At 32.3% G+C, this 17,289-nt stretch overlaps 2 protein-coding genes across 4 annotated transcripts; both read left to right on the forward strand.

The window, feature by feature from the left end:
- Nucleotides 1-7,725: 7,725 nt before the first annotated feature.
- On the forward strand, nt 7,726-14,493 carry LOC117932914 (PGR5-like protein 1B, chloroplastic). 3 transcript variants are annotated; one of them, XR_004654262.1, is made up of 11 exons: nt 7,726-8,067; nt 8,303-8,418; nt 9,651-9,747; nt 9,847-9,947; nt 11,687-11,743; nt 12,412-12,488; nt 12,672-12,723; nt 13,054-13,164; nt 13,259-13,356; nt 13,514-13,645; nt 14,197-14,493. XR_004654262.1 is itself a non-coding variant. In XM_034854248.1 (11 exons), exons 1-10 carry the CDS (start codon nt 7,851-7,853, stop codon nt 13,581-13,583), a joined length of 996 nt encoding a protein of 331 aa, XP_034710139.1. In that variant the 5' UTR covers nt 7,726-7,850; the 3' UTR covers nt 13,584-13,589; nt 14,183-14,493. The 3 variants fall into 3 exon arrangements, 2 of the variants coding, with proteins under 2 accessions (XP_034710139.1, XP_034710130.1); XM_034854248.1 differs by having other exon boundaries at nt 13,514-13,589; nt 14,183-14,493; XM_034854239.1 differs by having other exon boundaries at nt 7,727-8,067; nt 13,514-13,589.
- A 197-nt stretch (nt 14,494-14,690) lies between these two features.
- On the forward strand, nt 14,691-17,187 carry LOC117932943 (expansin-A7-like). The gene is made up of 3 exons (XM_034854272.1): nt 14,691-15,560; nt 15,667-15,982; nt 16,594-17,187. The coding sequence occupies exons 1-3, from the start codon at nt 15,395-15,397 to the stop codon at nt 16,904-16,906; spliced, it is 795 nt and encodes a 264-aa protein (XP_034710163.1). The 5' UTR covers nt 14,691-15,394; the 3' UTR covers nt 16,907-17,187.
- Nucleotides 17,188-17,289: the final 102 nt, after the last annotated feature.

Raw genomic sequence — 17,289 nt, forward strand, 5'->3', positions numbered from 1 at the left:
GAAAAAAAAAAATTCATTTTCAAAATAAAAAGGTTTCGCCATCGAGATGCGGGGTCCATAAAATGGCGACTCCAAGTTATTTTCTGAAAAACTAAAAAAAATCATTTTCAAAATAAAAAGGTTTCGTCATCGAGTGGGAATGCATCGTGCAAAATGCGGGGTCCATAAATTAATTAAAGTTAAATTGTTAAATTAAATTAATGTTCAATTAATTAATATAAGTCTAGGTTAAATTGTATTTTAAGTCATTAAGTCGTTAAATTAATTTATTAAATTTATTTTTAATTTTAAATTATTTTATGAAACATAAGGCCTTACTCTATTTGTTTGACTTTAAGTTAGGCTATAAGACATTTTTAGGTTATCTATCTTTTTAAGTTATCATTTTTTTCTAAAACAATTTTTGTTAGTGGAAAAAGTCGATTTTTATTTATTTTTATTTTCTCTTTTCAACCGTCTAATTTTGTTACAATAAATCTAATTTCTCACACAAAATAAAACCAAGTTTATTTAGAGAATTTTGTGTAATTCTTGACTTAAAAATAAATCAAGCTATCTCTATTTTTTTTTTTTTTTGGAGTGAAAATTAAATTAGCCAAATTGTCAAAAAAAAAAAAAAAATCAAATATGACTGAAATATGTTCTATTTTTCTCAATTTTTCCTTTTGTTTCTTAAGAAAATTTAGATCTATTTTTTTTTCTCATGAGGTCTTATCTCAATATAAAATAAATAACACAAAATTATTTAATTTAGATAAGAGATTAATCTAAAATAAATCCACAAAATTCCAAAAATTGAGATTGAACCATACACATATATTGTGGATTTATTTTAGATTAATTTCTTATTCAAATTAAATAATTTTATTTTAGTCTTATTTTGTTTGAGAAATTTAGTTTGATGGTCCAACACGGATAAAAATGGAAAGAAAAAAAAAACTTTTTCCATTAAGACAAAAGTAAAAACAAAAATCACTATTGTTATTAAAATAAAATTATCTTATAAAAAAATAATAACTAGCTCTAAAAATGCTTTAATCTTTTTAAAGAATTAAGTTAATAATAAAAAAAAATCTTAGGCATCATTTGGTTTGATTTATAAAACTATTTTTTAAGTTTAGTAAGAGTTACTATTAATATTTGACTAATATTTATATTTTAATGATTTAAGTTGCCTTAAGTTAAATTATACTTACGTTGTTGATTTAAAATTTATTACTTAATTCTAACTTTTAATTATTAAGATTATTTGATAAAATTAACTTAAAATTTATTTCAAATCATCAAATTGACATATTATTATGATAAATTATAATTAGAGCAAAGAAAATCAAATAACTATGGAGGTTATGAAGTAGCAAACGAGATTATTGAGATAATTAGGCTAAATGAAGGTAAAAAAGTAAAATGAATATGTTAACTTAAAAATAAATTAATTGTTTTTACCTATTACTTAAAATTATTATTATTATTATTATTATTATTATCTTAAGTCATATCATTGAGTTAATTTATCAAATATATTTAATTTACTTAATAACTTAAATTAAGTTATTAAGTCATTTTAAGTTATTAAATTGATTTATCAAACACTCGGAATGAGACCTTAATACTTAAATTAAGACATAAAATTATATTAAGGTATTAAATTGATTTACCAAATTCCCCCATATCGCCACTTATTTATTTATTTTTTATTATAATGAAAGATTTTTATCATGAATTTTTTTTGTTAATATGGATTTTTTATGGGAGAAATTAAGCTAATATGATATAATAAAATAAAAATCTATAATTTTAATTTTTTTTAATCATTTTGGGTAATGCTTACATTAAAAACATCTTAAAATAAGTCAAACGTGTTGTAAAATTATAAAGTGAAATGAGAAGAAAACAAGAAAGATAAATTAGAACGTAGGAAGAGAATATAATATAATTTTCATTAGAGGTATCTCCTTTTTATAAGGAGTTACAAAGAAATATACATCAATATAGATGATAAATTCTCATATTTTATAACACTCCCCCTTAGATGATCATAAGAATATGCCTCATTAAAACCTTATTAGGAAAAACCTTATGGGAAAAAACCCTAGTGAAGGAAAAAGAGTATAATATTCTTTTGGATTACTATAACTACTTCATTAAAAACCTTGCCAGTAAAACCCAATAGGACAAAACCTGGACGAAGGAAAAAAAAGTGTAGTATATCCATATTATCATTCTCTCCCTCATGTAAACATGATTATGATTTCTTCAACATTTCAAATGGTAGATCTCTCAATCTTCGTATTCCAAAGTCATACCTTAACTTTTTCAATGTGGTCGAAGGTAATGCCTTTGTGAATAGATATGCTAGATTATTGCATGACCGAATATGTTGAACACTGATCTTACCTTTCTTTTGGAGCTCATGAGTATAGAAGAATTTAGGGAGATATGCTTAATTTTGTCACATTTTATGAATTATCCTTTAATTTGTGCAATACAAGCAGTATTATCTTCATGTAACACGGTTGCATTGCCTTTGATTGAAGGTAGTCCACATGTTTCTTGTATATGTTGGATCATTGACCTTAGCCATACACATTCACGACTTGCTTCATGAATTGCAAGAATTTCTGAATGATTTGATGATGTGGCCACCATTGTTTGCTTGATAGATCTCCATGAGATAGCAGTATCATTGTAATTAAACACATACCATGTTTGCGACTTACCTTTATATGAATCTAAAAGATATTATGCATCTGCATATCCAAACAATTGTTGCTTTGATTCCTTTGAGTAAAATAGACCCATATTAATAGTTCCGCAAAGATAACGTAATATATGTTTGATGTCATTCAAATGTCTTCGAGTTGGAGCGGAACTGTATGTTGCTAATAAATTGACAGAAAAAACAATGCCTGAACGTGTATAATTGGCAAGATACATAAGTGCACCAATAACACTAAGATATGGTACTTCAGGACCAAGTAATTCTTCGTCCTTTTTCGCAAGGACGAAATGAATCATTTTTCACATCAAGTGATCAAACAACCATTGGAAAACATAAATGATGTGCATTATCTATATAAAAACGCTTCAAAACTTTCTTAATGTATGTTGATTGATGTAATAAAATTGCATTTGAAAAATGCTCGATTTACAAGCCGAGACAAAATTTTGTTTTTCCAAGATCTTTCATCTCAAATTCATTTTTCAAGTAATTTGTTGTTCTTGTGAGCTCTTCAGGACTTCCAACAAGATTTAAGTCATCAACATACACTACAATAATTACAAATCCCGTTTCTAATTTCTTAATGAAGATGCATGGGCATATAGAGTTATTCACATACCCTTCTTTTAGCAAGTATTCGCTAAGACGATTGTACCACATGCGTCCAAATTGATTTAATCCATACAAGGATCGTTGTAATTTGATTGAGTACATGCTACAAGGCTTTATACTATTTGCTTCTAGGCAATCTAAATCCTTATGGGATTTTCATGTATATATCATTATTTATGGATCCATATAAATATATTGTAATAACATTCATGAGACGCATATCTAGTCCTTCTGAGACTGCCAAACTAATTAAGAAATTATATGTGATTACGCCCATGATGGGAGAGAATGTTTCCTCATAGTCAATACTAGGTTTCTGTGAGAAACCTTGTGCTACTAATCGCACTTTATATCTTATGATCTCATTATTCTCATTGTGTTTTCGTACAAATACCCATTTGTACTCAACAGACTTTACATCTTTAGGTGTTTGGATTACAAGTCCAAAAACTTCTCATTTTGTTAATGAGTTTAACTTTGCCTGTATAACTTATTTCCATTTTGGCCAATCATTTCTATATCGGCATTCTTCCACATTTCATGATTCAGGATCTTCATCATTTCTTATGGAGACCACTTGGAAAGTGAAAATAATATTATTTTGATCCCATTTTTCTCCCGTGTATACATAATTTATTGAGATCTCACAATTTTCAGGTACCTATGCCTCTTCAGGGGCTTTTCATTTAATGTGTGCCTCTTTATGGGTTTCTTGTTCAATATGTGCCTCTTCAGGGGCTTCTTGTTCAATATGTGCCTCTTCAGGGTCTTCTGCATTATTTGTGCCTTTTCTAGGGCTATAGATTTATCAACTTTAAACTAATTAGTCATTTTAATGGCCTCTTTTACAGTGCCAAGTTTTTCTTGGGTTCTCCTCTTTCGGGGAGTTACATCTTTTGAGCCAACAAGTTTACCACACTTCAGGCGTATCTTAGATTAATTTGTTAAATATCCTACAGGGACATCAATCCATGTTGGAGTATTTGCAGTCGGGATATATGACTTTGTTACTTTCTTTGTATGAATGCATTTTGTAGTTGATTTGCAAGATTTTGCAAATGAATGATCCTTTGAACTTCTAGTTCACATTGATTTGTATGAGAATCAAGATGAGTCAAACTCAATCCATTCCAAATAATTCCACGTCGTTCTTCTGGAATTAGCTCTTCTCCCCCCTAACGGTGAGAAAATTGTGTCATTAAAATGATAATCTACACAACATGTCATTCTACCTTTTAAGTGTATAGGTAGACTAGTCACTAATTAAAAACTTCTAGTTTTGTAATGTACATCCATATGATCTTTAACCTTGGGGGACCAAGTTGGTCTTAAAAGATTCTTCTGGATCTATCATCATATAAAGTGTTATTCACATGGAATCAAATACTATTAGTGACATAGTATAAGCTCTTCTGAAGCCTTTAATTAGGTTTATATCACCTAATATAGTATTAGCATTATTTGTCATCAATGTTGTGCAATTAATGAGACAAAAGTTTCATCAAAATAACAAGTCATAAAACATTGTCATAAAGACATTGTCTTTATAGAATTGAATAAATATTATCATAGAGAAAAAGTTAAAATCAATAGAAAAATATTAGTCATTGATGATGACTTAACTTAATAACTTGTGTAAAAGCAATGAGAGCATATATAATACAATAAAACAAATCTGAATCTAAAAAAGATAATTTAAAGTTATATATTTCTTAAATAATCTCACATATTTGATTTTGTAAGTGTGAAACAATTTATACATAAAATAACAAGGAAATATTTCAATAACCAAACTAATTGTAGTGATAGGTCAATAATTTCATTCAAAATATTATTATGATCTAAATCAATGTGCAAAAATTAATTCATAAATCAAAATTTCAAGAGAACATATCATGATTTAAAGCATGTTGTCTCAAAATTTCAATTGAAATACTACAAATCCATTTGAACATATATGTAAAGATATAACATAATATATTGAGAACAATAGTTAAACTTATTGTAATTTCAAAATTATTTTGGATAATGAAATTATTACATTAATAAAAATATCATATGTGGCAACATGCAATAATATATGTAAAATTTTCCACTAATGACAATATAACTTCTAATAATAGAAATTTATAAAAACTATCAAACACTTACCTATTTGTATAACTTGATATACAAAAATATTAATCTTTTGATGAAATGTAAATATTATCTATATGCTTGTTATCATAGCTTCAGGTTATAAATATTTCATTATAACTTTTGGTTATATAAATTTCATAAAGTTGTACAAAATTGTTAGTTAACAATTTTGTTCTCTATAGCTTCTAGCTATAAAAAAAAGTACATATTAACAACTTTGGTATAACCTTTTATTAGCACAAAAAATATTAATTTTCTTATTTTCATAACTTCGGGTTATGAATAATAATATTTATATAACTTCTGGTTATATAACAAAATTAAAAAAATTATGTATCTTTTAGGTAGATAGTTGTTCATTTCAACTTCCTTTTCTTTTATTGATGTTTGGTAAATGTTGACCAAATGTTTGGACGTACGATAGGTACGCGACCAATGCCCCTTCATACCACATCTATAACACTTATTCTCATGATTCGTAGGAGGTTTGTCTTGTAAACATTTCACATTTTCTTGTTTTACCTCAATATTATTCCACTTCTGGTGGTGCAATGAGACTTTCCTTTTTTTTTTTTTTTGAGAATTTGGTAAATTATTTCTATAAGAACCATGATATTGGGGATTTCTTCCACGACCACGACCACATCCTCATCATTGTCCACGAGTTTGGGACAATATTGCATTCACTTCAGGGAATGATTCAAATCTAGTTGGACGAGACTGGTGATTTCTCATCAAAAGCTCATTTTTTGTTAAACCTTCATAGAGATGATGATGAAGGAAAATAAGTGTTTTTGCGTGATCCTATAGGGATGCTTGATTTCCTTCTTTGATCATAGCTCCAAGATTCATTGACAATTTTGTTTTGAATAACTTCTAATTATGCAAGAAAATTATAAATTGTATGCATACCTTCTGGCTATGAAACTATTGTTAATAAAAATTGTTTTCCATAATTCATATTGTGAAAAATAAGTGAGTACAAAATAAAAATTAAAAGTCAATATTTTTCATAACTTCGAATTATGATCATTTTGTCGAAACAAAAAAATATGCAAATTTGTACATAGCTTCAGGCTATGAACTATTTATGTATAACTTCTAGTTACACAATATAATTAAAAGAAATTAAAGAAATTGAAAGTTAATATCTTTCATAGGTTCAGACCATGATTATTTTGTCAGGATAAGAAAATATTTAAATTTGTACATAATTTCAAGCTATGAATTGTTTTTTTATATAAATTTGTGTATAACTTTGGGTTATGAACTTTCATTATGTAGATTTGTACATAACTTTAGGTTATGAACATTTATTTATTTATTTATTTCATAGCTTCTAGCTATAATATTGTTTGGTATAATTTCCAGTTATACCGTATAATTAAAAATAAATAATTAAGAATCATATACATAACTTCTGGTCATGTATCTGTAATTCTGTAATTTTCCCCATAACTTCTGGTTATAGGAATTGCACATATTTTTCATAACTTTTGGTTATGAATTTACTCCATAATTTATAATTTATAATTTATTCCATAACTTTTGGTTATAGGGATTGTAATATTTATGTATTCAAATAAAATAAATGAAAAAAGATATCAAATGATAATAAAATAGAAAATCATAATACAAGTTTATCACATACCTTTTTGTGAGAAAGAAGAGAGAAAAGTCTTTTTATTTCTCTGAAAAGGAGAAAAATCTTTCTATTTCTTTTGTAGAGACTAGTCGTACTGATAACGTGTTGTAAAATTATAAAGTGAAATGAGAATAAAACAAGAAAGAAATTAGAACGTAGGAAGAGAATATAATATAATTTTCATTAGAGGTATCTCCCTTTTATAAGGAGTCACAAAGAGATATACATCAATATGGATGATCATTCACAAGTTCCCAGATAAATTCTCATATTTTATAACAAAAAGATCTTATTTTATATTAAGACAATTAACTATTTTTTTAATAAAGGCAATCATAATAACGAGTGTCATTAATAAAAAGCTGATATTGGACTTGAACCAGACTCTGGCCCAGGCCCAAAAAGGCCCACCAAACCCATCCACAAAGCAATCGACACGTGTATCCAAGGGCAATAAGTATAAGAGACCATCCACCTGTATCCTAGTACAAATAAAAAAGGAAAATTGATGACGTGGCAGATGACACGAAATCAAAAGCAGGAAACTATGAGATCCTTTGCATTTTCCCTCCACACATTTCAGAGTTACCTTATCTCCGAGCTGTCCCTCTCTCTCTCTCCCTCCAAACAACCCAAAAATATCACAATGCAATTCATTTCCCTCACCTCACTCTCACCTGAAACCACCACTTTCCACCACCACCACCACCGGCACCGCCGGAGAAGAAGCTCATGTTTTCAAGCCTAATGGCTACCAAGTTGGGGTTTGCTCTAACCACAGCACCGCGCCTCTTCGCTCCTTCGTCACGGAAGCCATTGATTTCGCCGGCATCGTTGTCATCTGCATCATCTTGTTCGAGAGTTGAGTCATTTCAATTGGTCGGTCGGCAGTTGCGTCTTTCGCGTAGACTTTTTATTATTTCACCTAAGGCCACTGCAGATCAGCAAGGTTAGGGTTTTTTACATCCCTAGCAGAAGTGTTTATTATATTTTGTTGGTTTCAGGAAAATATTGAGAAACGGAAAAAACGTACAAAAAATACGATGTTATTGATTTATCACGAAAAAAATGCGAAAGAAAATTTAAAAACATTTATGCACAGAAGATGAAACTTCACTCAGATTTACTTAGATTTGGAATTCAACCTTGGTTTGCATAAGATACGCTGACTTAAATGTTTACAGGTCAGGTCCAAGGAGATGACGTCGTTGATTCTAAAATCTTGCCCTACTGTAGCATAGACAAGAAAGAAAAGAGGTCAATTGGGGAGATGGAACAAGATTTTCTTCAGGCACTGCAGGTTGATTCTGTTGTATTTTACCCATGTGCTTTTATATTTAATTTTGTTGCTTATCTTGCCGATTTAGCATAGGGCCAGGGCCACGTGTATCCTGAACCTTGAATTAAAACCTCCTAAATGGGGCTGTGAGGATCCAACTTTGGCCAAGCATAACAGAACCTGTATTACTATATGCAACCAAGCCTTAATACACAAAATGATACCACCTACGTTCATTCTATCCTTAAAAAACAAAGGGAGAGAGAATGATGCCAGATATATGATATTCCAGACCCTAGTGGTATTGTGGTACCCATTTCTCATTATTCTTATTGAAATAAATCTATAGCGTTTCTTACAAAAATAAGAGAGTGCTTAGTAAAACTTTACACCTAACTAATTAAGTTAATTCTAAATTAAATTATTCATAAGTTGTTGACTTAAAACTTATTAGTTTATTTTTAACTTTGTTTATTAAGGTTGTTTGGCAAGTTAACTTTAATTTTTTTTTTAAATTAACAAGTTGAAATATTTACCTTCATTGATATTAACTAATATTTTCCCTCATTAATCTTAAATGATAAATTTATTTGTTAAACATTCATATTAAAATTATTATGGATGCATAAAATAATTACAAAATATTTACAGTGCAAAATGGGTCATATATGTGGAGCCTCATAGATGTAAAGGAGACTCTCACCAGATGTGGGTAAATAAGGCAAAAAAAATCTGGGATTCAGAATAATTTAATTATTTTGATTTTAATATTTAAAGTTATTTTTAACTTTTAAGTTATGGTATTAAGCTATTTTTCTAAACATGTTTAATCTACTTAATGACTTAAATTAAGTTATTAAATCATATATTGTTAAGTTGATTTGCCAAACATGCTTTAAATTTCTATAAAAAGTTAAACAAAATCTTGATTTTCTAAAATTATTAGATAATTTTGATAATCTTTAATTTGCATGTGAGTATTATTTGATAATATTCATGACCACTCATGAAAACTTGTTGAAAAGAATTGTAAAGTTTTTATATTTATCATCATTTTTAAATTTTTCTTTACTCTTATATCCTTGGGCAAATTTCTGGCTTAGTCATTATTGGCCTCATTTTTAGCCTAACCTAATCAGAGCTTATGTGGCCCCTTTAGAGCAAATTTGCAGCTCCACTATTTTGTGTGCGGTGTGTTTGTGTTTATTCTCATTACATTTTGTTGTAATATTCTTTCCATTTTTCTGTTGTAGTCTTTTTATTATGAGGGAAAGGCTATTATGTCAAATGAGGAATTTGACAACCTCAAGGAAGAACTCATGTGGGAAGGAAGCAGCGTTGTTATGCTAAGTACATATTTAGATTATCGTAATCAATACTTTTATGATATAATAGTTTGTAATACTTTTTAAATCTCTAAAATGTAAAATTGGCTTACGTGTAATGCAGGTTCTGATGAACAGAAGTTTCTTGAAGCCTCCATGGCCTATGTTGCAGGGAACCCGATAATGTCTGATGAAGAGTTTGACGATTTGAAGATAAAGCTTAAGGTTTGGTGCCCATTTGTTTCTTGATTGCAAGTATCTCTATTCAAATAATTTATACAATGGGTTAGCATTATGTGGCTTTAGTCGCCTATCAAAAAATAAAAATAAAAATAAAAATGTGGCTTTAGTCTACTCAGCCATGAAGTTAGGAGATTCTCAACCACCATGTGGCACTTAGACATCTCAAAGACTTTGCTCTGACCAAATGGGCCTTCATCTATTCATAGCTGCCTTTGTAACTCTTTGTTGAGTGTCCAAAATCTTCCTAAAACTGATACTCAATACACTCTGCTTGAAGTATTCTAGATACTCCTATACTACTCCAAAGGCTTCCACCTAACTCTAGAGAACTCCACACTAATTTGGAGGCCTCTACAATGTCCAACCATATAGAAGCTTCAGCCAAAGATACGTGAAGAAAACTTCTGTGATGATTTTTGACCAGCTAATGACTATCTCAGAAAACTTTTGTGCTGACTTTTGAGCATCTAATGACTATCTCTTTAGAAAGTTCGACCACTACAAATACTTGTAAGGCCACACTTGTGTAAGATGCAGTCCACAAGGAGGTGGAGATTGAAGAGATCTTACGTATGATAAAAAGTTACATGAATTAATTGGATAGGCACTTGAGTGTCTTGTGATTGGCATGTTACACCAATTTGATTGAAGGGGGAATTTTAGATGATGGATGTAAAACCAACAATGCATTATATTGAAATACTAGGGGAGCACTTAGAAGTGATAAGATGGATTTTGACTCACATGCTTTTTTCATATGCAACAAGGACCAATAATTGTAGTAGTGACAAGGTGTGAGATGGTTAAGTTGAAGGTCCCCTTAAACAAGGTGAAGACCATAAAGGATGTGATCTAAGGTGGTCATAGGGATGATCAGATTACTTATAACTAAGAGAATACATGATTTTACATAAGGTTGAATAGTAGAATAGGATTGATGATGCCAACTTTAGATATATGATAAATGGTTTTAAGTTAGTATGCTCCATTTGGCCTTTGGAAGGACATAAAGACTTTACAAACCATACTTCTCTACCACCTCACAAAAATACTATATGAGGTTCTTGCTTCACAATAATGAGGAGTTCAGTTCAAGTGATGCAATTGCATTTGGGTGGAGATACATAGAAAGTTATCCAACTAAAGATTCTTCAAAAGCTTCCGTTGTTAATTTAGCTTTCAAGTTTGTTTTTTCCTGTGTTTGGCCATCCATATAATTGCTGCTATTATTATGCTTTCTTCTTGTCCATAATTTTCTTTTTCTAGATTGAAGTGAAATTGTAGTTGAAGGCCATAAAGGATGTGGTCTGAGGTGGTCATAGGGATGACCAGATTACTTATAACTAAGAGAATACATGATTTTACATAAGGTTGAATGGTAGAATAAGATTGACGATGCCAACTTTAGATATATGATAAATGGTTTTAAGTTAGTATCCTCCATTTGGCCTTTGGAAGGACCTAAAGACTTTACAAACTGTACTTCTCTATCACCTCTCAAAAATACTATTTGAGGTTCTTGCTTCACAATAATAAGGAGTTCAGTTCAAGTGATGCAATTGCATTTGGGTGGAGATACATAGAAAGTTATCCAACTAAAGATTCTTCAAAAGCTTCCATTGTTAATTTAGCTTTCAAGTTTGTTTTTTCCTGTGTTTGGCCATCCATATAATTGCTGCTATTATCATGCTTTCTTCTTATCCATAATTTTCTTTTTCTAGATTGAAGGAAGTGAAATTGTAGTTGAGGGTCCAAGATGCAGTCTTCGTAGTAAAAAGGTGTGTATCTTTCTGTATCTTCTCCCTTTTCATGGTGTGTGCTTTAATGTAATTCTGTGTGTCATTTAAGCTTTAAAAGTTGCATGGCTAAAACTGCATGATTATTATTTTGAAATTATTGTGGGTTGGTTGTTCGATTTATTTACTGCTTATATGATTTATTTATGAACTTTTAAAATTGCCAAGTAGGTAGTTAAGCCAATGTTATAAGCTCCACTTCCCTTTTCCTCTCTCATTTTCCACCATATCTTGCTCCACGTGGCTTTAAATACAAGCAGCATCTTTTATAAGCCTGGTACTATTTGGGTTTGGTACGGTAGCCTCCCAACAAATACAATTACATTTTCATGATTTAATTTTGACTCATAACATCATTATCTACCTTGTATTGATTAATTAGATACTTGTCTGCAAATCAGAACATTGATTGCCTGACTTGCCTGTAAAATTTCATTGCATTAGTGTTTTTAAGTTGTCTGCTGAGGAATAGCGTAAATACTCCAGTTTTTAAAAATTTAAACCTTTGTAGGAATTGGAGTTTGATGTGTTTTTATTGGAGACCTTTATTGATATCTTTTTTGCAGTCGTATTCTAGTGCATGCAACTTGCTACTAGTTACTATTTACTAGATACACTCAAGTTAACTTTTTCTCATCTTCTCCATATAGGTTTATAGTGATCTGTCTGTCGACTATCTCAAGATGTTCCTCTTGAATGTCCCAGCTGCTGTTGTTGCACTGTCATTGTAAGTAGAATTTGCACCACTGTATTATTATGCCTTTAACTTCAAATTTTAACTTCTTTTTTGGAATTTTTGGTTCTTCTTTATGGTGGTGGTTTGGAGGAATAAATTGCTGTTGTCCCAAAGCAACTGGCATGTAGCCTACTTTGTGGATCTAAACCTGTTCAATTCTTTTTGTATTGACAGGTTTTTCTTCCTGGATGATGTGACTGGATTTGAAATCACTTTTCTTCTGGAGGTGAGCTATTATCATTATTATTTTTGTTCTGATTCTTATGCATTTCAGTGTTTATTTTTTCGTTCTAGTTTTTGACCATTTGAAGGTAAGTGATTAGATACACTTTTTATTGAAATTGAGGCTTGCCAATTATTTCTCATAACTCACTCTCCATTTATCACTACGGAAGATGCTGAATGAGATGTTCCAATGGCTGTGTGGGTTGGTCAATTGAATCAGATTTGCTCATTGACAAAACAAACTTTTGACCATTCTTAGTCATTGCTTCTCACATTTAAAGTCTGGCTATCTTATTATTTATTGATTCATCTGTAAATCATTGAGTTGCAGCTCCAGGAACCATTCAGTTTCATTTTCACGTGGTTTGCTGCAGTGCCCCTCATATTTTGGCTATCTCAGACAATTACCAAATTTATTTTGAAAGATTTTTTGATCCTAAAGGTAAAATTTCTGCACACATTTATTACAAGGTTTTATACTGAAAATCCATGTTATATCAGTTTAACCGCCCAACTAATAAAACATTGTTTTTTAGGGCCCTTGCCCAAACTGTGGTACAGAGAATGTTTCGTTCTTTGGCACTATACTGTCAATTTCCAATGGTGGTACCACCAACAATCTTAAATGTTCCAAGTAAGTTTAAAGCTATTTACTAACTGCATTAATCGATAGACATTGTGAATTTTTAATATTGATGTTCCTGCAAGCATTCTCTTGGGATCATTAGTTAAAGAGGCAATATTTTCTCCACTGATTTTTTTAAATCTCGTCTATAATATTTTGTCTATAGTTGTGAGACTCAAATGGTGTATGATTCAAAGACACGCTTGATTACATTGCCTGAAGGAAGTGAAGCTTGAGTGCAGGTACATACCCATTCAACCCTAAAATCCTTGTACTTGATCATGGTAACACCAAAGAGGTAACAATTTCAAAAGCTTCTACTTTAGTTTCCATATGCAATTTGACTTGCTTGATCAAGGCTGCAACTTCGGATAGTTGGGCCATCTCAAGTTCAGTTCAGGCTTTCCCGTCGAGACATTGCTGGTCAAAATCAAGTCTAATAGTCCAATTTTTTTATTGGTTTGGACCTTTTTTCCATCCATGATTGCTTAGGGAATTAAAAGGCTTGGCCTGGGCTGATTTTATTTTTCATTTTTCATTTTTTATGTTTTATCCACTTTTGGTTTACTGATTTGAAGATATTGTTGTTATCTCGTGTTGGAATCTCCTTTTTTGCTAGCATTATTAGGGTAAAACCAAAATTTAGATCTGATCCTACCCCAGCCAAGTAAAACCTTAGTCCTGTCCACCATTTGAGTGACTGCAGCTGAAAGGTTTCAGCTGGAACCCAAAGTTGCAGGCCCAGTTATGACCTAGGAAGATTCCTTGTTTTGCAGAGTAGCAATGAGGTTAAAATTCTTGACATTTTGTTGATTCAGTAAACAAAAATCTCAAGGTTTCTCAATGCAGGATCGACCTATGTGGAAGGACCTACTACTACATAACTTTGTGGTAACATGTAAAGTTACTGGGAAAGGAATCGGGTTGTGTTTTCAGGAAGTGCAAAGAGATGGGCTGACATCAATGTGATGGGTTGGAGCTGAATTTCTAGCTCCATGTCAATATTGCTTGTATCTATATGTTCATATCGATATCTAATACAGGCTTGTACACTCAGAGAGGGACGATATTGTTGTAATCAAAACGTCCTACTTTATTAGAATTGTGTTTTGTGTAACTTCATAGTTTTGGGTTTTTCTCCTACAATCCGGCAAGTCTTCATGTAACCCCTCCTCAGCATGGGTTCTAAGTCACTACAGTAATATTCCCCCCTGTTTTTGGCAGATTTTCTGAATTGTAGGCTCATTTTGTTGCTAATTTTGAACGTAAATGGATATGAAGTAACTGATTGAATCTCAACTTGGCCAACTTAGTCTCTGCATTCCAAAATCATGACTAAGAACACATTTTTTCACAACCAAAACTGATCCCTTAGGCAAGAGAGGCTGGAAGTTTCACATCAATAAAAACTTGTATTTTAAAAGTCTGCAACTACGCTCGGCGCTTTGTGGGTGTGAATGATAATCCAAAAACGCCTTAACAAGCTAAAAATGCAGAGAAAATGGAGGCAGAGAAATTGAAGCTTTGAATATCAATACTTTTATTGTTTTGGAGTATAAGAAACTGAAACCTCCATGGAGCTATACCTAATAAATTCCGAATTATCTGAATTGATATGATAAAGACAATTGACGAGGTGGAGAAATTTCCATTTCCATCAATCATGGAAATTAGAATAAGCAATATTGATCTTCTCCGCCTCAAATATTAAATCTAATGACCCTATCCCACTCCAAGTCCAATGTTTAATCCGAAGGTAGCATCTAACACGATAAAACCTGCCCGCACGTTGCTAGTCATATCTAGCAAGTCAAGGCACGGCTACATGGCCTGCAACAAACAAGCCTACTTAGTATGTATGTTGGGCTGCCACCTCAACCTTCTTTTCATTTAAAATCCTCATTTGACTTGAAATACATTTTCTTCGTGAGTGTCACGAAGGCATTCTTTGCTCTACCATCTTGAAGTTTAGAAGCATATAAGGCACCATGTACAAGGCAATTGCCATTGTACTTACCCACAAGGTCTCAATCTGTACTCAAAACCAATGGCTTCTTCCCTTCACTCATGGGGCTGCAGGTTCCTCCTCATGGGATTGGTATTCACAATCATTGCCAAATCAACCCTCGCTGTTGCACCTGTCTTCAGGCCAAGCCGATGGGCACTTGCGCATGCCACCTTTTATGGCGACGACACCGCCTCCGAGACTATGGGTTAGTAGTGGATGGCTCTCAATGCAACTTTATCTATGCCATAATGCTGCACATTATTGAAAAATGTGTTTACTAAGTGTTGGGTGTTTTTTGTTTGTGAATTTAGGAGGAGCATGTGGCTATGGAAACTTGTTCCTTAACGGTTACGGGACAGACACAGTGGCTTTGAGCTCCACACTGTTTAACAATGGATATTCTTGTGGGAGTTGTTACCAGATCAAGTGTGTTCAGTCAAGTGCATGCTATAAAGGGTCCCCATACACCACAGTCACTGCTACAAACCTTTGCCCACCTAATTGGGCCCAGGACTCCAATGCCGGTGGCTGGTGCAACCCACCACGGGTCCATTTCGACATGTCCAAGCCCGCCTTCATGAAAATTGCTCAGTGGAAGGCTGGCATTATCCCAGTCATGTACCGCAGGTACCCCTTCTTTCTCACAACTTATTCCTTCCCAAAGAGTTTATGTTTTTTCTGAAATCCAGAAAAACCATGATGCATGTTATTCTTGGTCATGACTCATAATGCCCCCACATGATGCCTTTACGTATAATCCTAAGATTTTTTGATTTCTCAGAGCAGTTGGTTTTGTATTTCAAAATGGCAGATTAAACAATCCACATCACCTAAATGAAAGGCAGCATAGTGCCCTTGGAAGCAACTTTAAGGAACAAAAACATTCCTAATGCCTCGTATGGTGCCCTTGGAAGCAACTTTAAGGAACAAAGACATTCCTAATGCCACTATACTGGTTTCTAAAGAAATCAACATCATTCAATTACATCTCACTTTCAAGTTTCAACCTCCATACATGACCCCTTTCTCTAACTTTTCCTAAAAGCGCAGATGGGGACTGTTTCTTCCAGGAATTAGTCTGAAAGGTTGAATTTCTGGAAGATAAAATTAATCTGAATATTAACAGAAACCTTACTGGAAAGCTAACAGCAACATGAAAAGTTAGATAATCAAAAAATTTTTTCCCCAAAAAAGATTTAACAAACATAAATTCTAATCGTTCTGCACGATTCTTGTAGAGTACCATGTGTTAAGCGTGGCGGGCTTCAATTTTCTTTCCAAGGGAATGGATACTGGCTGTTGGTATATGTGATGAATGTTGGTGGAGGAGGAGATATCGCGAGCATGTGGGTGAAGGGAAGCAAAACAGGGTGGATTAGTATGAGCCACAACTGGGGGGCCTCATACCAGGCGTTTGCAACTCTGAAAGGCCAAACTCTTTCTTTTAAGCTCATCTCCTACTCAACCAAGCAGATTCTAGTAGCAAGCAATGTGGCTCCCTCTAACTGGAATGTAGGAATGACTTACAAGGCCAACGTGAACTTCCATTGATGGAAGAGATCACCACTGCCGTCGGCCTTTTTTCTCTTGGTTGCCCCCTTTTTGTGGCTCCTTTTAAGGCCTAGAGCTTTCATCCCTTGCTTTTGCTTTTCCTCTTCGGAGAAGAATTTTCGTTTTCTTGTATGTGATTGTATCTGCTGAGGAAGAATTTGTTTTCCCACATCTACAGTGAGAGTAGATGGAAATGCTAAGACTACATCTTCATGTTTTCTAGTCTCTCAGTGAAGTCAATGTTGCCATTGAAGAGTAATAAATTAAGGTTTTCCTCAGTATATACCCTGTATATACTCTATCCAGATTTGCTCAGATTTTCTAGTATGCTGTGTCCCAACATCAGAAAAGGAATTCTTAGCATAAATCTGAAATGGAGATAC

This window comes from Vitis riparia, chromosome 2 (genome assembly GCF_004353265.1).
Source record: "Vitis riparia cultivar Riparia Gloire de Montpellier isolate 1030 chromosome 2, EGFV_Vit.rip_1.0, whole genome shotgun sequence".
NCBI classification, from domain to species: domain Eukaryota; kingdom Viridiplantae; phylum Streptophyta; class Magnoliopsida; order Vitales; family Vitaceae; genus Vitis; species Vitis riparia.

Excerpts from the sequence above, each read along its gene's own strand:
- LOC117932914 (XM_034854248.1), top strand. The coding sequence starts at position 7,851 with ATGTTTTCAAGCCTAATGGCTACCAAGTTGGGGTTTGCTCTAACCACA. Across the intron at positions 9,948-11,686 it reads ATTTGAAGATAAAGCTTAAG|ATTGAAGGAAGTGAAATTGT; the intron begins GTTTGGTGCCCA and ends TTCTTTTTCTAG. Across the intron at positions 12,489-12,671 it reads GCTGTTGTTGCACTGTCATT|GTTTTTCTTCCTGGATGATG; the intron begins GTAAGTAGAATT and ends TTGTATTGACAG.
- LOC117932943 (XM_034854272.1), top strand. The coding sequence starts at position 15,395 with ATGGCTTCTTCCCTTCACTCATGGGGCTGCAGGTTCCTCCTCATGGGA. Across the intron at positions 15,561-15,666 it reads CACCGCCTCCGAGACTATGG|GAGGAGCATGTGGCTATGGA; the intron begins GTTAGTAGTGGA and ends TTGTGAATTTAG. Across the intron at positions 15,983-16,593 it reads ATCCCAGTCATGTACCGCAG|AGTACCATGTGTTAAGCGTG; the intron begins GTACCCCTTCTT and ends CGATTCTTGTAG.